Here is a 24,347-nt window from a genome sequence, read left to right on the forward strand (position 1 = left end):
TCCTGCAAATTCTCAAATTTCTCTGTGTTTTTGAGGTTTTCTGGAAAATCTGGGTTTCATACGCTGCCCACCGCTGCCATTCCCAGCGATTTCTTCATCTACTATTAGACTGTTAATTTTCAACCTGCCTTCTCATGTGCTCTAGTCGCAGTTCCTAACTGCAGAAAATCCTTCTTTCTCATCCCCTCTGTATACTGGCCAACCCCTCCTCACTGTTGTCCTGCTGCAGTCATTTCTCCCGCTACTCCCTCAACCTCCAATTTCTACCATCGAACTGCTCTCATCCCTCATATCTCCGCAGACCCCTTCTATAGCTCGTTGTTTCCTCTCCCTTTGCGCTGCTCTACATCCTTCAACCTGCAACGAACCTGCCCAAATATCCGCGACTCCTCATCGTTGTTCCTTCAGCCTTCTCTGCCAGTGTCCATCTTCCTCATCGTAACCTATCTCCATCCCATCGCAGCTCCATGCCTCATCCTCTTCCGCTATCCGCTGCCATAGTAATCTCGCAGCCCTTTCCTCTCTGCCTGCGCGTAGCTTCCATACCCTGCCCATCCACGGCCTCTGCTCCTCACGCAAACCTGCAGCTGCAAAACCACAAACAATACATTCGATTTCATTGTATATATGCGTTAGTTTACTTTATTCTGTTTTGTATATTTTGGTCAGCGTATGGGCATTCTTTTCTTTTTAAAGTTTCATTTTATTTTCATTTGTATATGAATGCGTTAGGTTAGGTTTTTCATTTGTTAATTTTTATTTTTTATTTTTACGTTTGGGTTTGTATTTACATCAACATTTTAGGATTAGAACGTATTTTAAATTTTTATTCGATTTTCATTTTTTATTTTCATTTTTATTTTTTAATTTTTGATTTGATTTAATTTTTGTTTCATTTGGTTTATTCATTTATTTTTTATTTTCATTTAAAAAAATTTAAAAAGTCTTAAACATTTAGTAATCTAAAAACCTTTAAAAAATATAAAAATTCTTTTGACATTTGATTTAAAATTCTAAAAATTAAAAAAAAATCATAACGTTTAAAATTCCTAAAAAAAATTGAAGTTTTCAAAATTAAAAAATCATTAAAAATTCTAAAAAAAATCTAAAAATTTCTTAGGAATTGAATTAAAATGAAATAAATTAAGGGATTTTCGCTTAAACATTAAAATTTTTAATGTGGCCTATGGCCCATTAAAAATTTCGATTTCGATTTTTTAACCCGTTGAATTGTTTTACTTCTTTAGTTATCGCCTAAGGAATAATTAAGATTTAAACCTAAAGTTCCTTTAGTATTATTTGGTGATTAAATGCATTTTTTATATTTCTCTATGGTCAAGATGCTATAAATGTTTTAAATTATATTGGCTATAAGAGGAAGTTAATTGTTCTAGATCTAAATTCCATTAAGTGAAAATCATTTTAAATCTGGAATCTCTTGCATATTAAAGTTTTGGGCATTTACATTGATTATTCATGATTGTCATTATTCATCACATATTGGAAAATTGTTCTGGATAACTTGTTTTACTTAATCTACGGTTGATTGAATATAAAGGGCACTGGTCTATAATCATTTCTATATTGTGATTGTGTCTTGGTTACATTAGCGTTTAATCTGTTCATCTAAGTCGAGATTCGTTTACTTCTATCAAGTTGTCCATCATTAAAATCTCTTAGGCCTGTTTTTCTTAAGCTACCCTCATCTATTTACCGAGGGACTACCCCCCTTGACTTGTCTAGGAGAGAGTCTAAACAGAGTAAGGATTTAAGAGTGATATCCCTTACTCTGAGCGTTGTTGCGGTGCCTAGACACTTGTGCATCAACACGGAGAACACCCGAGTGGGTATGACCCTAACAGAGAAAATGATGATGCATGTCTATCAATCATTGGTCTCGCCAACATTGTGTGCTCTGATCTAAGTGAGAGATAGAGTTGTTAGTCAAGGCCTTGCTATATGGAAACAATGTTGGTTGAAATGATGCTATAACAGATGGATTGCAAATTCGATCTTCTTATAAGAATTCTTTTGTGAACTTGAAAAATTATCCAATGATCATGTATGTATGAATACCTCCCTAGTTAAGAGGGAGTGTTGAAGAAAGTGTAACTAGGTTCGGTCTTCATAATGACACAAGTCAATGATGTAAATAATATCTAGCAAAATATTGTGTAAACTTGAATCATGGGTTTCATGATCAAAATGTATTTATCTTTGTAGCTCTCATTTTGAGCTCTAGGTGATAGGTTGTGTCATTAATGTTTACACTTGAAATGTACAAGTATGACTCCAAGATCAAGGTTAAAATCATGTGGCAAAAACTCCTTCAAAGGCAAGAACAAAAGGCTAACAATTGACTCCTCCAACGAATATAAAAGAAGTAAAGTATTTTCGGCATAAATATATGTTTATATATGAATGTTCACGTCGGCTTCATATCATGTTCACGTCAGCAAATGGATGACATGTCGGCTTAATGAACAGCCCTCATACGCTATAAATATAGCCCTCTCCTCACCCATTCAGAAACACCATCTCAACACACGTATTGGGTCTCTTTCGTATGCAAAGAAGTCTGTCAAAAGGTGCGAAGAAAGGATCATCTCGAGGAGTCGCAGGTCCATAAGTAGAAGGTATGTTCTACTGTCTATAACCACAGGGGTTCTGTGCGAGGCAAGTGCATTACTATACATGCTCTCATCATCAAAGAAAGAGGTCGATTTTGGGTCTGTTTGGAGAACAGATTTGCGTGGAGAACAGAGACATCAAGATCGATGTGCTTGGAGAGCTGGAAGAGCCATAACCCTATCTCACGTAAGTAGGAACAAATCACAGTTATGGTTGTGTCACAGTCCTAGGTTATCTTAATGATAGGGATCTATTATGGGCCTAAAGAATTCGGATATTTGACTGGGAGGAAGCTTCAATCATAGCGAGGCAAGAGAAAGGCTACAACAGCAAATAGCTCACTCCCACGTGAGAAGACAGTGAAACTTTCAGGATTGCGGCTAGGGTTTCTGAGTAGTCCAACAGATCACATTGCTTCAAGGCAAGCATTGAGAAGATCCACTAGGCTAGTGGACTATCTTGAGTAAGGGAAAGCTGGAAGGAGGAAGAGAAGGGAGAGGGTAGCCAGATCATCCATGTGTAGTAGCAAATCTAATCCATATTGCAGCAAGTGAAGAGGATAGCAGTAAGAAGGGATTCTAGCCTTGATCTTGGAGTCACTTGATCTCAAGGGTCTTTGTATCGGTCTTGGAAATTTTGTCAAGAGAGAAACTATAAGAAGAATTACCATGGGTTTTCCTCTCAGGATTGGAGATGTTTTTCCCTAGTTGTTGCCTATATCTTGTGTTATTGTTCTTTTGCTTGTTATGCATGGTAGCTGGTTGATGAAGTTAATAAACACTAACATACAAAAGTTCATGGTTTTGAATTATTTAAAGCTTGAAATTACTTCACAAGCAGTTATCATAATAGAGAAATCTTTAACATCTCAAGCCCTTAGATTTCTCAATAGCAGCAACCCTATAACATATTCCTCGTTAAGAGGGAGTGTTAGTTTTTGTAGCATCGGATGTGTTCTAGCCTTGAAATTTTGTGGAGAGGCTAGAATGCATGAGATCTCCAAAACCCAGAAATTGTTTCTAGAAATTCCGCTTAGAAATGACTTAATTAGATTATTAGTCAGTTTTTAAATATTTCCCAAGTCTAAACTTAGGTAATATGACTAATTAATCAAAATTAATTAAGTTAAGGTGTGAATGTTCTAGAAACTCACACGGATCGACTTCAAGTTAATCCTAGCCATCGATTAAGATCTAATCTTGGTCATTGAAGTCTCAATAGAGGATTATAAGAAGTCGATGGGGCTCAAAGAAATCACTTAAGCAGTTCGATTTCATGAGCAGATCGATTTCCAAAGTAGCATGCAATCAGTTGTCGAAGAGAGAACCAGTGAGATCGAAGCAGTAAGAGAGGGGAAGAGATAATGAAGCCGGAGGAAGGATTCCAGATCCGATGAGTGTATTTGTAGAGAGGCAAGTGAGCCACAGCGAGGCTGACGCAGAGCAGCGCAATAGCCTCTAGAGGCAATTTCGAATATGTTGGGGAAAGATGAGTTTCAGTGCCAAAAGTTGGGCAGAGGTTTCGGAGTGTAGGAGAGACATTTTCCCAGACAACAGCAGACCAGACTGTTTGAGGAGAAGTTGGTTCGAACTGAGTACAGAAGGGGTTGCGCTAGTGTGACGTAGTAGCTATGCAGATCTAGTTTGGATGACTCACCTGGAGCTGAGATCAGAGCCCGAATTTGTCTGTGGAGTGAGGAAATTTCCTCACTAGATTTTTCTTGCCAATATTTCTCTATAGGATTGCCAGTTTCAGCATCAAATTGTACTCAGGTTATTTCACTATTGCATAATAATAAAACCCTCAGCTACTGCACTGGTTTTCCCAAGTTGGGTTTTTACGGGGACATTGGTCCAAAAATAATTGTGTCATTTTATGTGTGTGCTAACATTTCTTCCAGTGTTTATTTCTTCCGTAGTTTATTTGTGTAGGTTGCAGTGTGATTGATTCAGTATTTGTTGTAGCAAATAATAAATAAATTGTTAAGAATTAATTTAACAATTAGGAGAATTATTTCCAGTTGCTGCAATAGGAATCGGGTTTCCGATTTTTCACACTACCCTCACTAAGTTATGTGCCTGCATTGACTGCAAACCTTCCTGTCACTGGGATCTCTAGCTGAGACAGCTTTTAGTAGTTGTGGGTTGGCTACGCACTTTTCTCTATTGTCTCAGGCTAGGCTATGCCACGACCTTGTTGCCTAATGGTCAAATGGGTCGGACATCCCACTCAGGTTGTCGGCCCCCAAACCTTTTTTCATATTTTTTTTAATTTCCTTTTAAAAAAAATTCCCAGTGTATGAATTGAACTGAACTTGTGATTTTTGTCCCTACCAATATATGGATTCCTACGATTTTTTTTAAAAATTGCTTCTTATGATTGTGACCGAACTTGCCCTTGTGATCCTGTACAAACATGGCACCTTGAGATCAATTCTCAGAGTTTAACGCTCTAATACCATGTTAAGTTTCCTACAAACCTAGCACCTAGCAATCCATTGACCTAGTAGACTAAAGATCTATTGAATGACTGCACAACTAGGTTATTAACATTCAATTAGCAAAAGTGAAAATATAACCAATCTCAAAAGACTAACACAACAAATTATACCCAATCAAATAGGTTCATCAATAAAATATTTACAACCTACTTGGGCTCCCATCCTAGGATAATGGCTCAACTGAGGAAATACATGTACAACTGGATCTAATCCAGTTGATCAAGCCCTCCTTAGTTGATCTGGATCTTGTCGCCCCCTTTCCTCAGACCCAACACACTAGAGTATTACACTGCTCACTGAGTTTCCTCTCTCAATCTTGTGCTATATTATGGTGTGTCTTCTTCCGCTCCTTAGCCTTGCTTTTATAACTTTTTGTTGAGCTAAATCCCTAACCCTAATCTCCAAATGGATTGACGACCGAGATTAGATCTCACCTCACTTGAGATTAAGGGTTGAGATTAAAACATAAATACTTTGCCAACATAACATTATGCGGCTTTCCCAAGTTAGATTGGCTAAATTACAAATACAACTTGCTCACACTAAAGCAAATGTCTAAGGAGATATTGTGTGACTTCTACACACCTAAACACTCACGCCTATGCAGAGGTACTTTCCCGAGCTATAAATGTCAACATGACCTTTGGAGATTCCACTTTGGTTGTACAGTTAGAACTTTTACGATTGTAATGTATGATTTGAGCGGTGATAGTTAGGATGTGGAAAATGCTACCTCTACCAATTTCCTAGTAGTACAAAATAACCCATCAAATTACAGCACTTCTAAAAGAAAATTGTGTCCGCCATGGTACGAGAAGGCAAATAATAACATTATAAATGTTATGAAGTGTTATCAGATACCACTTTCATGACTAACTTAGAATTTATAACACTACATCCAAGTATCAAACTAAGGCATGGAAGATCGACCATATCAAAGTGAAAAGCATAATACATTGTCCATCAATGCATATGTCATATGAGGTTATGAGGGAAGTCTAATATACCATAGATGAGCTAGCACAATCACATATTTGAAGGAGAAGAGAGAATTGTCTAAGTCTAGAGAATATAGGCAAGAGAGCTCATACAATCAGCAACACAACACCCTTATTGGAGTGCCTCTAAAGTAGTTACCTCTTGGGGGGTAACAAGACCCATATCAACTACATCTAGCTTGAGTTGTTGAGAGGAGGTATGTTATCCTTTCCACTCAAGTTCAAATCCCAACTGTAACATGTTCACTCTTCATGAATCGATTATTAACTTGGGGCTCTTCGTGATTAAATTGTAGTTGGGGTAGGAAAGCTACCAACAATCTCATTCTAGCTTACAAGCTTGAGGGTGAGATGAATTATATTCCAGGAAAAAAAGGTACAAGGAACCTTACCCTAATTTTGGCTTGTTATAGACATGAGCCAGTGATTGCACTCTAATCACCAATGTGAGTCCTCCCAAGGGAAGAATTTTCTACCATATAGTAAATTTGTGAACATAATATCAACAACTCTATTTTCCACCAAAAGAAAAAGAAATTAACATCTAAAAAGTGTCAAAAATATAAGGAAATTATAGTAAATTTGTGAACATAACATCAACAACTCCCACCAAAAGAAAAAGAAATTAACATCTAAAAAGTGTCAAAAATATAAGGAAATTCCCTATCAAAATTTCCCTTGCAAAAAACACACTTCTCATTGCCTAAAAGCACAACTGCACTATGAGACCTCTATCGTGAATAATAAAAGTTTAATAGTGAGTCCTCCCAAGGAAGGATTTTGTACCACACACTTCTCACTGCCTAAAAGCACAATTGCACTACAAGACTTCTATTGAGAATAATGGAAGTTTAGAATCAAAACCCTAAGCAAAAGATGCTACTCTACTAAAAAAAATCGTGGTTTGCAAACTAAAGCATTGAAATGTTAGAAACTAACTATTGTATACTCAAGAAAAAAGCTATTGAAGATTAGTAGCTAGAATTTGAAAAAAGGTGTCAATCTATTCATTCTAACATTAGTCTATTGAAAGCAACCAGGGTGTAGACCAGTTGGTGATAGGGTGTTCTGTTAAGGCAATCCTTGTGTAAAGGTCACAAGTTCAGACCTTGACTTACCCGTCTTTGTGGAAGGGCATACATGGCCTCCTAGAGGTTGTGGTGGTAAAGGTCAAAATCGACCCCATGTAATGTAAGTACGAGACTGGCCTAGTTGTCAATTCCTATAGTCACAAACAAACAAAAAAACAATATTTGTTGAAAAAATATGAAAAGATAGTCCACCATTTTTTTGTTCTAGGAGGGATCCTATAGCAAGGAGGTAAGTGTTTATATTGGTTTTTGTTAATTCTGATAGTTTCTTAGAGCAGCCATTCACCAAAAACACTTGGGATTCTCAATAATACTCCATTAGGTGTGACATGGAGACGGCAAGGTGGGTCTTAGTTTGGCCTGAGAATGAAGCATGTATGTCATTTCCAAGCACCCTGGACTCAAAATCATTATGGTAAATTAATTTTACTCTCAAGGACACATCCCCTTAGGGATTTCATAAAACATGCAACATTCCTAATGGAGGGTTTTCCACAACTAGTATAGCTATAATGTTACTTACCCTTGAAAACAAATGTGGAGGTATGCTTATACTTTTACTTACCCTTGAAAATAAATAGGGAGGTATGCTTATACTTTTACTTACCCTTGAAAATAAATGGAGAAGTGTTCAACAAATAGTATGATATGTTTTATAGTTGATTGTGAAAATTTTGATGATAAGGAACATATTATCAGATTAACAAATTTATCCCTTTTACACTATCTACAAGGGAAGTGGATACAATAATAGAAATCATACTTTAGTTGTTGTAATGTTCCCAAGACTATCTACAACGTACAGTTCTCAAGTCATCTTCAAAAAAATATAATTACAACTTTGAGCACACAATGAAAACTTCAACAATTGATATCATTTGTATGAGAAACTATAGCAAATAAACAGACGATGGAAGTTATATTGAGAATTCATGTCTTTGGTTGATGGAGATGCTTCCACTGTGATAATAATAAGCATTTGACCACAGGTTTGATTGTATTTGGAGCTATGCATTATCCAACTTCTTTGATTCTAATAGAATGGATTGGACGGACAATTCAAAACACAGATCTTGGAAGTATTCCCTTCTAAAGTTTAAACAATAATAGGGACCAGGGTATTGTTAAGAAATCTAGGAGCAACAACATAGGATGATTTCTCTTGCATTGATAACTGTTTGTGGTATATTTTTACTTCACTTAATTAGCTTCTTCTGATCATATTTATTATTAGTGTTTTCTTCATCAAACAGCTACCAAACATTAAAGAATGATAAGACAAAGGACACAAAAATTCTTCTTCTTATAGAATCTTCAATTGACGAATTCCAAGACCTAGACCCTTAACCAAGACTCCTCCAAGACCAGGTCAACCTTGCCACTTTTGCCAAATCAAAATAGCTACTTCCTCCTTGTCTTCAACTTCGGCCCTACAACACCTTGACTGCAACTTCGACCTTCCTTACTGCAATTTCAGATTACCTGCAACTTCAACCTTCCTTACTACAATTTCGGCTTACCTGCAACTTCTGCAACTTTTCGGCCCTTGCTTCAGACACCCTAGGCCACATGTGAGAAAGGAGAGATCTACCTTCCTTTCCCTTCCCTAGGCCTCCTTCTTCTTCCTAGTGAATTCGGTCCTCAAAACAGTCCTTATTGGCACTAATAGTTAACTCTTTGATGGCACTACAACTTGGCTTCCCTACAACAGATTGAAGCCCTAATTTCTTCGCGCGTGTGAGGTGTAGGAGGCCCAAAACAAACTTCAAACTTTGGATTCTTCTTTCTGGAGACTGTCTCTTCCTTTGCTAGCTTTTAGGTCACTTCCTCTTGCTTTGATCGAACTTGATGATGCTTGAATGAATGCTCCTTAAATGAGGCCAAGTCCTCTTTATATAGGCTTCTCACCCATGCAATTAAGCTGACTTGACATTAATCCTGGGCCGACATGTCCTTTGAGAAGGCTGACTTGAAGTTTGCACATTTGACTTGGTCTTGGAGGGTCTTTTGACTCTTCTTTGACTCAAATATTTTTTCTTTACAATATGTAACATGCCCAAATGGGTCTTCAATACATGACAATGACTCAATACACTTTATGACAAACCTAGAAGCACTCAATGGGTGCTTGACCTAAAAATAAATTTCCCTTGAGCATGAAACCCATCCCTCAAGAGTCAAGAATAACAACAATAAATTTATTTTCTCTTTACATCAAATACATAAAATCATGATTACATATGTCATTATGAAGATCGAACCTAGTTACATATTTCAACACTCCCTCTTAACTAGGGAGGTATTCATAATCCATACATGATACTTGGACATTCTCAATCAGAAGAATTCTCATACGAAGAGTCACAATGGTAACCCATTTGTTTAGCATCATATCATTTAGCATTGTCACATAGCAAGGCCTTGACTAATAGCTCTATCTCTCCACAAGATCAGAGCAGAATGCTAGTGAGACCAATAACTAATAGACACCATCATCATTGTCTCTCAAGGTACATACCCCACACGGGTGTTCACAGAGTATGTCATTCCAGGACTATTCTTGTTTTGGATTCCCAGTCCTTAAAGAATATCAGTCCTCTACGACTACTCTTATCTTGGATTCCCTGCCTCATCCTCAAATAGTATCAAATGTTAGATGCTTACCCAATCCTCCATTCTTTCTTCCCAAAGTGAAGACAAGAATTATGTGTCTATCTCTTCCTCTCAACTAGGGAGGATATACCCATTCCTATAAAGGAATGTACCCATTCCTATAAAAGGAATGTACCCAAGCTCCCTCTTATCTAGGGACTTGTCCAAGCTCCCTCTTAACCAGGGACTTGCTTCCAGCAGCTTTCTACTCTAGGTGGATATCATGGGACTATCAGCTCCTTGTGGGGCTCCTTCTTTCGATGTCATGAAGTTCATCTTCAACATTATGGAGCTTTCATTTTTTTCATAGGGCATCGGCCATCCATCACTTTCCTTCATGAGCCACATCAGTCATGTCATCCTTCTCTTTGTCGGAAAGTGATCCTCTAATCCACATCTAGCTTTTTCCTCATACAACTACCTATTTCAAGTCATGTTTCCTCCAGGATCTTTCATCCAACCACATGATTGCTAGTTGTAAGTGACATCTACAACCCTCCTTCGTGTTAGAAAATCAGAAAGGCAGAAAGATTTTCTTATGTTGATAATTACTTGTGATATTATTATGTTCTTATTAACTTTCTTATGTTCTTTTATCTTTGTTTCATCAAGCAATTATCAAAAGAAAAACATGAAGATCAGGGACACCAGATGTAGGCGGACAACCAGGGCTAAAACCCCTATATAGGGGAAAACCCAGTCAAGAACTCTTCCTTCAGTAATTCAAATTGAGATGGACCAAGACCCTAGACCAACAGACTTTCCTCCTCCACCAAGTCAGCCTTCCAAGATGATATAGTAGTCTCTTCTTATCCAGCAGCTCTAGCCCAACAACAATCTAGAAATTCGACTTCCCAATTGCAGAATTTCGACCCCCAGCAGCAAAATTTTGGCCTCCTAGTTACTGCAGAATTTCGAGCCCCTTCCAGTAGCTGCACAGCTTCACATGTGTGGGAAAGAGAGAAAATTTCGACTTCTTAAGATTGAGAGAGACCTCCTTCTCCTTAGTTATCCTTCTTCCTCTTCTTCCTTGAAATTCACACTTTTTTTGGCCCCAAAAGTGGCAGATCAAACTTCTTGTGAGTGAGTGACAAATGAGGTCGAGTTGTTGCCTTTATATAGTGGTTTTGATGCCCACGTTTAGGCCAACTTGTCCAGTTTGAGGCCGACTTGGTGGAGGCCTAGAAGACTAATTTTAATATAAAATAAAATTCTTTCTTCACAAATAATTCCCAAGGGTTCTTTACATTATGACATAGACAAGAACACTTGACACAAACCCTAGAAGCCTGCAATGGAGGCTTTGACCTAAAAATAATTGACCTAAGCATGAAACCCATGCTTTAATAAGTCAATTTTAATAGTTATAAAAATTTATTTTCTTTCTTTCAACAAATACAATATATTGTGACTTAAATACATTTATGAAGATCGAACCTAGTTACATTCTTCAACACTTCGATAGCCCTGTATCAACTCATCCAGATGTTGTGCAAAAATAAAAAATGAACATCAAATCAAAGTTACCTTTTGTGATGGCCTTTTATCATGACATCTTGTTTGTGTGCATCATCAACATCCTACACATTCATAAGCACATCTCCAAGACTTCATATGTCAAGGGTCTCCTTTCTTTACAGACCTTATCATGGTCTTCTTCTCTATGGAGATGTCATGATCAATTCTTCTAGTCATCGGATGTTGATTTCCCTTTTCTTACATGACCATAGTTGCATCTTTCACGATCTCTTCTTTCTTTCTTCACATGTTTCTCCCCAGGAACTTTCATCCATAGTTCCTTTGTCTTTTTCAACCACCTCATATTCCATATCAGGACATATTATGTTGATTTCATCTTGCCAATATGTGAACCATGCCTTCATGCATTTTTCAAAGGAAGAGATCCTTGATCATGCTCACAAAGTAGAGCATTTACCCATGTTGTTGTAAAATTTTCTGTTTCCCACCCCGGTTTTCAGTTTCACCTTATTTCTCCCATATAGTTAAATGCCCATTCCCATAGCCATACATTTAACAGACTGAAAAAATAAATATTGCTGAAAAACACAAATTCTGGAAATTTTTCAGAGTGCTGGAAATTGCAGAAATAAAAATCAGCAATTAAAAACAGCCATAAAAACACATTTAAACTCAGTGATTTTTGGTCAACTTGACCCTGGAAAAACCCCCTACAACTCTTGGGGAAAACCAGTTTGAGAGCTCTTCTTTATTTCTGGAAAATGCCTTTTACAGAGAAAATTTTCAGCAAATAAATTTCAGCAAAAACAGAAATTTCCAGCAAGCAAAACTTATCTGTTTTCAGCCCAAACGACAATCTGAAAAATGCTGTAAGAGCTGTACGGACCGTACGGATGTACGGACTGTACGGATGTACGGAAGTACGGACCGTACTGACTGTACGGACTGTACGGACGGCCGTACGGACTTGTACGGACAGCCCTCGGAAAAAGTGCAGAAAATCGTTTCTTCGATACTCGTGCTGAAAAATAATTTTTTCCACTATTTTGCTCACAAAAACTGCCTTTTTCTGCTTGTTCTTTATGCTGTTCGGATTTGCTGAAGTGCTGCCTTGGTGTGTGTGCCAAACTGCTGCCTCTTTCTCCTCCTTGTCCAGAAATCTCCCTTGCTCTCTTGCTCTCCTTCTCCCAATCTGCTCATGAAAGAAATGAATGATCTTTTCCTCCTTTTCCTCCCTTAACCCAACCCTAAATGACTTTTGGGTGATCCCTAAATCCAATGGCTGAAATAGATTTAGATCAATGGCTGAGATTAAATGCTCATTTAAATCTCACTTTCTATTTTTTAATTCACCCCACTTTAATAAAGACCCACTTAGTCATTTATTTCCAAAGTCACTTTTCCTTTCTAATTTTTCATTGACTTTATAAAGTCACTTTAAAATTAGACTTAGTAACTTTATCACTTAAAGTCACTTTCAAATTAGATTTAACTTTATAAAAATTATAAAGTTACTTTAGGAGAAAAATTAAATTCTTTTGGACACTTTTCCCTAGGCCAAAGATCAAAGCCTTAGGGAACCACCTGTCCTCCGGTACCAAATTTCAACACTCCCTCTTACCGAGGAAGGTGTTCCTCACCACACCCATCTTGTCTCTGAAGTAGACATGCTTGCCCCGTGGTAAGGCTTTGGTAAGAATATCTGCAACCTGCTCATCAGTGGAAATATACTCAAGCTTCACAGCTCCCTTCTGAACATGGTCTCTGATGAAATGATATCTGATCCCGATATGCTTTGACCTGTCATGAAATACTGGATTCTCCGTGAGTTTAATGCAACTCTGATTGTCACAGTAAATCACTGAAGGTCTCAACGGCTGACCAAATAAGCCAAACAACATCTTGCGAAGCCAGATGGCCTCACAACTAGCTAGACTGGCTGCCATATACTCTGCTTCCGCTGAACTCAGTGCTACTGACTGCTGCTTCCGGCTGAACCATGACACTACTGCTGAACCCAACCCAAAACAACACCCTGAAGTGCTCTTCCTATCAGAAGCACAACCTGCCCAATCAGAATCAGTGTATCCTGCCAATCTCACTCCATCTCCCTGCCTGTAGTCCAGACCATAATCCACTGTCCCCTGCAAGTACCGCAAAATGTGTTTTGCAGCCACCCAGTGAACCTTCCTAGGCTCACACATAAACTGACTCATCGTGTTGACTGCAAAACAGATATCTGGTCTGGTGTTGACCAAATACATCAAGGAACCAATCAGCTGCCTGTACAATGTGGGATCCACCAACTCGGAATCCGAAGCATGAAGCTTCTTCCAGTTGGTGATCATCGGTGTCGACATGGGTCTACAATCCTCCATGTGGAATCTGCTAAGGATGTCCACAATATACTTCCCCTGCCCCAGGAAGAAATGCCCCTCCTCCTGCCACACCTCCAAACCCAAAAAGTAATGCATCAAGCCGATGTCCTTCATCTCAAACTCCGCCGCAAGATCTCTCTTGCAGTGCTCTATGAGTCTCTCTGCACCTGTAATGATCAAGTCATCCACATACAGCACCAGAATGAGAGGCTCCTCACCAATCACAATAAAGTAAAGGTTCGGATCTGCCTCACTCTTTGTGAAACCCATCCCCTGCAAGTATGCATCTATCCTGGAGTACCAAGCTCTGGGAGCTTGCTTCAGGCCATAAAGGGCCTTCTTCAATCTGCACACATGGGACTCCTTCCCATGCACCTCAAAGCCCTGTGGCTGCTCAATGTACACCTCCTCCTGTATGAAGCCATTGAGAAATGCGGTCTTCACATCCATCTGGTGGATCTTCCAACCCATCTCTGCTGCTATCGATATAATGGAGCGGATCGAAGTATATCGAGCCACGGGAGCGAAGGTCTCCTCATAATCAACTCCCTCTACCTGTGAGAACCCTCTAGCCACAAACCTTGCTTTGAATTTCTCAATGCTGCCATCTGCAGCATGCTTTACCTTGTAAAGCCATCTGGAAGTAACCACGGATTTGCCCTCAGGCCTCGGCACCACCTCCCAAACATCATTCTTCATGATAGAAGAATACTCCTCCTGCATGGCCTCTCTCCAGACCTGCTGGCTAGCTGCCTCCTCATAGCTAGAAGGCTCAGAGTCAAGGATGCTGGTAACCATCGCCATATAGCTACAAAATCTCTCAGGTGGTCTACTCTCTCTGACCGGCCTCTTCGGCTCAGCAACAGATGTGGCATCTCTCAAGGTGTCCTGAAGCCACTTGGGCTTCCTCTTCCCTGAGCATGCTTCTCCCATAGGAGAATGAAACTCCTCCTCCTCATCCCCATCAGTAGCCTGAACTCCTGACTGTCTGTCTGCTGTCCTCCTGCCTGCACCTGAACCTGTAGAAGCTGAGGTACCGTGTGAACTGTCCATCAGTGGACTCCCTAGTGAACTGCTCTGTGAACTGCTCTGCATGCTGCCCGGAGCACCACCCCTCTGGCTCGGCGAGCCACTGCTCACTGATGGACCTGACATCCTCATAGATGTACCTCCGGATCCTCCTGATCCCTGCCCACTGGATCCCTGCGACTGACTCAACTGCTGCTGAGGGTCTGGCTGATCCAGATACTCTAACTCCCGTGACCTCCTAAAGGCCCTGTCCTCCTCGAACTTCACATCCCGTCTGACAACAACTTTCCTCTGTGCAGGAATGTAAATCCGAAAGGCCTTTGAGGTCTCACTGTAGCCCACAAAGATACCCTTCTCTGCGGTGGGCTCTAGTTTGGTCCTCTCCTCCTTGGGTATATAGGAGTATGTAATGCATCCAAGGATATGAAGATGACCAAGATCAGGCTTCTTCCCAAAGAAAGCCTCCTCCGGAGTCATGTGCCCCAAGGCACGATGCGGACTCCTGTTCTGCAAATAAACAGCTGTGTTGCAGGCCTCTGCCCACAAGAACAATGGCAACCCCTGATCATATAACATGGCTTTGGCAGCCCCTATGATGGATCTGTTCTTCCTCTCCGCAACCCCGTTCTGCTGGGGGTTGTAAGGAACAGTGAACTCCCTCCTAATGCCTGCCTCCGCACAATAGTCAACAAACTCTCCAAGGGTGTACTCTCCTCCATTGTCCGACCTCAGGGACTTGATCTTTCGACCTGTCTGAGTCTCCACAAGAGCTCTGAACTCCTGAAACCGCTTGAAGACCTCACTCTTGGTCTTCAAGAAATAAATCCAGGTCCTCCTGGAGTGATCATCAATGAATAAGACATAGTACTCATATCCACTCAAGGAAACATGAGACATCCGACCGCTCACATCGGAATGAATCAAATCAAGTATCCCAGTCGCTCTGCTGTCACTGCTGGGAAAAGGGGATTTGGCAAACTTGCCCATTGCACAACCTCTGCAAGTATCATGGTGATCAGTACTGAAATCTGGCACACCTGTAGTGATCTCCCGCAATGTCCTCAAGGCTCCATGAGACATGTGCCCCATCCTGCGGTGCCAAATCTCACACAGCTCAGAACTGCTAGCTCTGCTGTCGGTACTACAGCTCAATGCCAAAGGGGGCTGGAATGCAAACTTGTACACCTTTGCATGGCGTACACCTATCACTCTAGCTGAATCAGCTGGAGAGCCCCTGGGATACATCAACACCTGTCCTTCCCTGAACAGTACCTCATATCCTCTGTCCTCCAACGCTGAGACGGATATGAGGTTCTTCCTCATCCCTGGCACATAAAGAACCTCTGACACCTTCAAGGGAGGTTTGGACTCCCTCTGAAATGTCACTGTCCCCACCCCGACTGCTCTAACAACTCTGTCATCACCGAGTACTACCTCAATATCAGTGCCACTCTCTGAAAGCTCTGAGAAGTACTCCCGGACTCCTGTCATGTGACGTGAAGCCCCACTGTCCACATACCAGATACCTGTAGATGCTCCGCTAATCGAGGGAAAAGCATGCTCCCTCTGAACCTGTGTGGCAGGTGATCCTGCACTAGAGGACTCACATGTAGTGAACGCAAACTCCCGGTCAAAACGACCTGCAAAGTCCTCAATCTCAGCTGAAGCTGCCACATCCTGGGTCTTTCCCTTCTTCTTCTTCTTCTCCGGACACACAACTGCATAGTGTCCCATCTTCTGACAATTCCAACACTTCACTTTGGAATAGTCCTTTTGTGAGTTACCCTGTTTACCTTTACCTTTGCCTTTGCCTCCACCACCGCTTGTGGAAGCCTGCTTCTTCCCTTTGCCTTTCTTGCCTCCTGCCATCAGTGCTACGTCCTCATCCTGCTCAACTGGCTTGGCTGCCCCAAGCTGTCCTTTCCTGATCTCTGTCTGAATACAATCATCCCAAAACCTCTCCCATGTGGGAAGGGTCTCACGTGCACAAACCCCATCAGCAAAGTTCAACCATGAACGGGGGAGGCCATTCACTGCAATACGCACCAACTCAGTGGATGGAATGGCCTCTCCAATCGCTGCCAACTCATCTCTCACATTGGTAATCTTTGTGAGATATCCAGCTGCACTATCATTCCCCATCTTAATGTTTTTCAGCTTCTCCTTCAGAACCATCTTCCGGTTCTCATTGGTACTCTGGTAGAGATTGGACAATGCTGTCCACATCTCATGGGCATTGCTCTTTCCTCTCACATGAGGAATGCAATGGTCTTTGACTCCGTCTAGAATCAGCCTCTTACCCTTGTTGTTCTTTTTATTATAAGCTGCCAACTGAGTAGCATCAGTAGGCACAACAACAGGGTGCTGTGCTGTATGCACCATGACATCCCAGACTTCTGCCTCCTCAAAGATACTCTGCATTCTCTCCTTCCACACGCTGTAATTTGAATGCCCATCCAACCTATCCTCCACCCTCAATCCCAATGACATCTTGCTGTCCTAAAACTGAAAAATAGCACTGCTGTTGTAAAGATAAACCTGCTGTTTATGAAAAATCAGCTTGCTGGAATTTTCTGAGTGAAAAAATCAGCAGCTGTATTTTTTCTCTTTTGCTGTCCCAAACTGCCCTTCAGCACTCAAGCTCCGATACCATGTAAAATTTTCTGTTTCCCACCCCGGTTTTCAGTTTCACCTTATTTCTCCCATATAGTTAAATGCCCATTCCCATAGCCATACATTTAACAGACTGAAAAAATAAATATTGCTGAAAAACACAAATTCTGGAAATTTTTCAGAGTGCTGGAAATTGCAGAAATAAAAATCAGCAATTAAAAACAGCCATAAAAACACATTTAAACTCAGTGATTTTTGGTCAACTTGACCCTGGAAAAACCCCCTACAACTCTTGGGGAAAACCAGTTTGAGAGCTCTTCTTTATTTCTGGAAAATGCCTTTTACAGAGAAAATTTTCAGCAAATAAATTTCAGCAAAAACAGAAATTTCCAGCAAGCAAAACTTATCTGTTTTCAGCCCAAACGACAATCTGAAAAATGCTGTAAGAGCTGTACGGACCGTACGGATGTACGGAGTGTACGGATGTACGGAAGTACGGACCGTACGGACTGTACGGACTGTACGGACGGCCGTACGGACTTGTACGGACAGCCCTCGGAAAAAGTGCAGAAAATCGTTTCTTCGATACTCGTGCTGAAAAATAATTTTTTCCACTATTTTGCTCACAAAAACTGCCTTTTTCTGCTTGTTCTTTATGCTGTTCGGATTTGCTGAAGTGCTGCCTTGGTGTGTGTGCCAAACTGCTGCCTCTTTCTCCTCCTTGTCCAGAAATCTCCCTTGCTCTCTTGCTCTCCTTCTCCCAATCTGCTCATGAAAGAAATGAATGATCTTTTCCTCCTTTTCCTCCCTTAACCCAACCCTAAATGACTTTTGGGTGATCCCTAAATCCAATGGCTGAAATAGATTTAGATCAATGGCTGAGATTAAATGCTCATTTAAATCTCACTTTCTATTTTTTAATTCACCCCACTTTAATAAAGACCCACTTAGTCATTTATTTCCAAAGTCACTTTTCCTTTCTAATTTTTCATTGACTTTATAAAGTCACTTTAAAATTAGACTTAGTAACTTTATCACTTAAAGTCACTTTCAAATTAGATTTAACTTTATAAAAATTATAAAGTTACTTTAGGAGAAAAATTAAATTCTTTTGGACACTTTTCCCTAGGCCAAAGATCAAAGCCTTAGGGAACCACCTGTCCTCCGGTACCAAATTTCAACAGTTGTCTACAACTATATGATGACATGAATTATTTAAAATATATACATACCTCTTTCTTCCTTTTGGTCATGTAGAATTCCTTTGGCAGCTTCCTTTCCTTGATTGAGATTACTTCAATCATCACGACTCACTCCATCCCTTTGTCACCAGACCATCATCGTTTTAAATGATGTATCCCACACAAGGTGGAATCATCAACGAGACACTTCTTCTAAGTAAAGGTGAACCTTCTAATGAAGATTCCAACAAGGGATCTAGATTATCCTCATCCAGCAAATGCTCCTTTCATGATGATGACGTATGATGAATTCCTTATGCTAGATGACTTTCTTTCAGCTATATGTACTACATATGCTTTCAATGAGGTTACCAAGAGCTATTTCCTTTATATGATGACTGCCACATCCATGTTGACTTCTACTTCAAGCTTCTCTAATGAGGTCAAGAGTTCTTGCTTTAACAATATGCTTCTAGTATGATACATACTTTACAATGCTTTCTAATTGACATGTAATTCTTTAACCATGGTAGAGGTCTTCCACCTTCTACTTCTCCTTAATATGCACCAGGGATCCATAGTTCTGAAATTATATCTGAGGGTCTAAGGGTCCGTACAGTTCCTTCCTTCCATCATGCTTCTCAAAACAAAGGATCAGCCCATCCATCTTTACTTCTTGTACCTGCAATATTTATTGACAAGCACCCAAGCAAAGTATACAATACTAAAACATGATGTCAAGTTATCTTTCTAGGGTTTTTCATGCAATCAAGAGGTCATCCTAGGGTTTCTTAAGTTCAAACCCTAGATCATATTATTTTCTCTTCATGTCATACTAGGGTTTATCCCATGCCCTAGAATCCTAACAAACCCTAGAAATCAAATCATAGGGAACAAGTACCTTAAGATTAGGGTTTCTAATTACTAGGGTTTCTTATGAACCATTTATAGTTCAAAATACAAACCCTAGAACCATAATCTTCAACCCTAAAACATCTTATGATGGACCCTTAATAAAAATATCATACATACCTCATGGTTACCTACCTGTAGTGTTCTACACTTTCGGATGCTATGGTTCCTTCACAAAGGTATTGTACTCTTTGTTGACCTTTTTCCATTTTCAAGACTTCCTTTCAATGAGACTTTAACCAGGGACATCACTGCTCTTCTGATGGGACCTGCTTCTCCAAGAGCTCCTTTAAGATATAGTATGTGGACTATAGTTCTTCTTTGCTACTTTGGTGGCTACAGGACTTTGCTACTGGACCTCATAATGGAGATTTTTGTTGCACTTACTTGGTTTACCAAAAAATATAGATGATTATCGAGGCAATTCCATTGGAAGGTCGGCCTTGACTAATCATCTTACAGAGAACAAGTATAAATGATTGGTGCATGTGCTCCATAGAAATTCGATTCACCACAAATTCGGATTTTGCAACCAGTGATAGAAAATATGAATTCTCAATGAAGTTCTCAATCTTCTTGAGGAGATCAATTATTCTTGAGGATGCCTAGAAATTAGGCTTTTGTGGTTGCTTTAGATGATTTTGAGATGCAAAACAGTCTTCTTTTTAAAGGCTCAGAGGTTCCCTTTTCTTGCTAAAAGGTTCAGACTGCTTTGAATATTTGAATTAGGCCTTCGGCCTCTTGAAATAGTGATATAGTATCCCTCACAAATCACTTTATTATGCACATAGTTCAGAGGTCTACTTACTTGTAGACGGGTTGATATTGTAGCCAAATCTTCGCTTAACTTTGGAATGAGTTTGGCTCCTTTCCATGACTTGAGAGAGAGATATAGTTCATTGTAACTTATTTTCTATTTTGATATCAAACCTTGAGAATATTGTGCCCAAAATTCTTGGTATAAGACTTCTTACAACTTCGCTCTTAGAGGAGACACTTCATTACTATATTTGTAGCTTCTTCAAGATCTTCAACTTGCCTTTCTTACATAGGCGAACCTTGCTCTTGATGTTTCCCAGATGATCTTCTTGTGATTCGACCCTTGAGTATCCTTCTTTAAGCTACCCTTCCTTACCTTGTTACCTTAGCTTTGATACCATGTTGAGAAATCTAGGGGCAGCAAATAGGATGATTTCTCTTGCTTTGATAATCGTTTGTGGTATATTTTTACTTCACTTAATTAGCTTCTTCTTAATCATATTTATTATTAGTGTTTTCTTCATCAAACAACTCCCAAATATTAAAAAACAATAAGACAAAGGACACAAGATATAGGCGATCATCCAGGGCCAAACCCTCTCCACTCTGAGAGGAAAACCCACAAGAATCCTTCTTATAGAATCTTCAATTAACGAATTCCAAGACCTAGACACTTAACCAAGACTCCTCCAAGACCAAGTCAACCTTGCCACTTTTGCCAAATCAAAATAGCTACTTCTTCCTTACCTTCAATTTTAGCCGTACAACACCTTGACTGCAACTTCGACCTTCCTTACTGCAATTTCGGCTTACCTGCAACTTGTACAACTTTTCGGCCCTTGCTTCAAAAACCCTGGGTCGCATGTGAGAAAGGAGAGATCTGCTTTCCTTTCCCTTCACTAGGCCTCCTTCTTCCTAGTGAATTCGGTCCTCAAAACAGTCCTTATTGGCACCAATAGTTGAATCTTTGATGGTACTACAACTCGATGTCCCTACAACAGATTGAAACCCTAATTTCTTCGCACATGTGAGGTGTAGAAGACCCAAAACAAACTTCAAACTTCAGATTCTTCTTTCTGGAGATTATATCTTCCTTTGCTGGCTTTTAGGTCACTTCCTCTTGCTTTGATCGAACTTGATGATGCTTGAATGAAAGCTCCTTAAATGAGGCCGAGTCCTTCTTTATATAGGCTTCTCACCCATGCAATTAGGCCGACTTGACATTGATCCTAGGCCGACATGTCCTTTGAGAAAACCAACTTGAAGTTTGCACATTTTACTTGGTCTTGGAGGGGTCTTTTGACTCTTCTTTGACTTAAATAAATTTTCTTTACAATATTTAACATGCCCAAATGAGTCTTCAATACATGACAATGACTCAATAGACTTTATGACAAACCTAGAAGCACTCAATGGGTGCTTGACCTAAACATAAATTTCCCTTGAGCATGAAACCAATGCCTCAAGAATAACAATAATAAATTTATTTTCTGTTTACATCAAATACATAAAATCATGATTACATATGTCAGTATGAAGACCGAACCTAGTTACATATTTCAATAGCTATTAGGACCATTTCAGCTTTGCAAGCTCACTTTATCTATCAAAGTGTAAGTCTATTCTAATACTCATTAGGGCATGTACTGTCTTTACTATTTCAGTGCATGATGCATCCTAAGTTCTTACATCTTTCTAATCATACAGGTTCTTCCCTCAATGAAATTTGAGCTTGATATATTAATGAAAAAAGAGAGGAAAAGATGAAACCAGGGCAAACAGCTTCAAATTTCTTGATTTCTGCTCAAACAACTTTCAAAGGTACAAACTTGTAAGACAGTAAAACAATACAATAAAATATTCAGATTGTTGATAGCACACTAAATTTCTCCTATGTTTTATAATTTTTTTGCTCTGCTATTACCAATAATAAAACGGAATGAAAATAGTAAGAGAATTTGCTGAAATCAAAATTTTATAACACGAAAATGCATAGCCAAAATGCAGGGAACAAAATGTATTTGTAATGGAGAAAACTGGAATACTACAATGGCTTCCTATAATCAATTCCATTTCCTGTCATGATGAGACGAGTCTCTTGATAAGTATTTAACAGTGAAGTGGAGTAACAAATTTTGAAAATGAGAATATAAATGCTAGCTATGAAAGAATGGCAAATAAAAACTCTACCTCTGTGTATCATTACAAGGGGATAAAAAGAAAGCCAATAATACACAGCAGAAACATCACCTAAAATAATAAAATTGACAATCTGTTGCTATTTACTTATATAGAAGTTGGGACAGCAAGTTCATGTTGACAAATTAAATCTAATCATGCACCTTCTATCCCAAGTCAAGAAACAGGACAGATGAAACATTAAAATTCTATGGTCAATGTATAAAATCCAATTAATATACCTGCAAGGGGTTGAGACTTGCAGCTATATCCTTCCCCTTAGCTCCAAGTGGAACAACAGACAATGACAAGTAATCATTGATATGTGCAGAGTAGAGAACTTTGCTCAAAGTGAACGGACCTCCAACAACATTGCTATCATTTTTACAGCTTTGACCTGCAACACATTCTGTTACAAGCAGGTCTCTCTCTCTAAAAAAAGTCTCAAAAGTAAATTTCACTTCAATTCCAGTTTTCATCCTCGCTTGATCCAACGAAGAATACAATTGCTGACTGCTCTCATGTTCCGTCAATATGAAAGCACCACCTGTCTTAATATCACCTTTAAATTGAGTTTTAGCTCCTCCTAATGAACTTGCCTGATTATTTGATGCATGATGAGTGAACCGTTTCTCAATAATCTCTAGTTTGTCCCTCATTTTCATCAAATCTAAGAAAGCTTCACGTTGCAGCCTCTTTAGGATCTCTATCTGCAAAAGAATAAGTTTCAAACTGATTTAGAAATCTGAACCTTGAAAGGGAACATAATAAATTTACAATGACCCACCCTGAAGACCTTAGAGTGTATTACCAAAAAAGATATAATAGATAAGTTGCAGAATCCTGCATGGTGTTGAAATTTGGTAGCTCGGAAGGTATTCCTAGTGGAAAATCCCTTGGGGCTTTGTGGTTTTGGACCCAAAGGAGTGGGCTTGGAAAGAAAAACATTTATGATTCCAATTTAATTAATAAATCGGCTTACGGATCAAGTCAGCACAGGTCAGTCAGCAGGGCCAAGGGACACGCCACTTGGGGTTTCACACCCCTTGGACAAGTATAAATAAGGCCAAAGGAGAGGCTAGTTGACAAGAAGGTGGCGGAGTATTCTTCTTGTGGAGTGGCTAAAAGAGACTTAGCCTGGGCAGCAAAAGGAGCCACAGGCAGCAAGTGTTGGAGGGAGTCATTTCCATTCTTTGGAGGCTGAGTAGGGTGGACGTTTGGAAGCCTGGCCGCAGTGCCGTAGGCCTGTGTAAAGGCAGCAAGGTGGAAGGCTGTGACAGGCTTGTAGCTAATCCCTCTTGTAAATACTATTATGAATTGTAAATTCATGTAAATAATGTGGAAATGTAAACACATTGACTAGCTGAGAAAGTGGACCCAGATTCAGAGAACTGAGGTGGAGTCGCTTGTAAACCCATGCCTTGCACTTATTTCAACACCCAAATCCCTGTTGGTTTAATGACAATGCTATGTTGCAGGAAACGTTGCCCCCAAGTCCGTTTCAGCCAGGAAACAAAATGGAAACGTGGAAACACATACCGTACGGCCTGGAAACGAGTTTCTGGCCTAGGGAAACGTGGCCAATATGGCCGAAAACGAGTTTCCAAGCTGTACGACAAAGTTTCCACTTCATATTGCGATTTTTCTTTTATTTCTTTTTTGTTTTTTCAGTTCTAATTTTTTATTGGGCAAATAAAATATCTTGTGGATGCTTCTAGATGCCTCTCTCAAGTTATAAAAAGACTCTCGCCTCATTCCCTCATCACACAATTGAGCAAGTCGTTTCTCTTGGAGACGGACGATTTTAGCAAAGTAGAAAAGAGGAAGAGAGCAGTGGTCTTTTGTCTTTATAGTTCTTGCAGCCTCATAGTCTTTATTGTACTTGCAGCCTCCTATATATAATAAAGGCTGATTTTGAGATTTCGACATATAATAAAGGTTGATTT

At 39.6% G+C, this 24,347-nt stretch overlaps 1 protein-coding gene across 2 annotated transcripts in view; it reads right to left on the minus strand.

Annotated features, from left to right (window-relative positions):
- LOC149204560 (uncharacterized) overlaps window positions 1-24,347 on the minus strand; it is a 178,023-nt gene that overhangs the window by 67,306 nt on the left and 86,370 nt on the right. For both annotated transcript variants that reach the window (XM_089394753.1, XM_089394752.1), the window contains exon 2: window positions 22,644-23,111. In XM_089394753.1, the coding sequence (XP_089250879.1) occupies window positions 22,644-23,111 (468 nt within the window). The remainder of the gene's footprint in view (window positions 1-22,643; window positions 23,112-24,347) is intronic.

Source organism: Pinus tabuliformis, chromosome 1_2, assembly GCF_031772625.1.
Source record: "Pinus tabuliformis cultivar Carrire ecotype Pingquan chromosome 1_2, CPIR1, whole genome shotgun sequence".
Lineage (NCBI taxonomy): Eukaryota > Viridiplantae > Streptophyta > Pinopsida > Pinales > Pinaceae > Pinus > Pinus tabuliformis.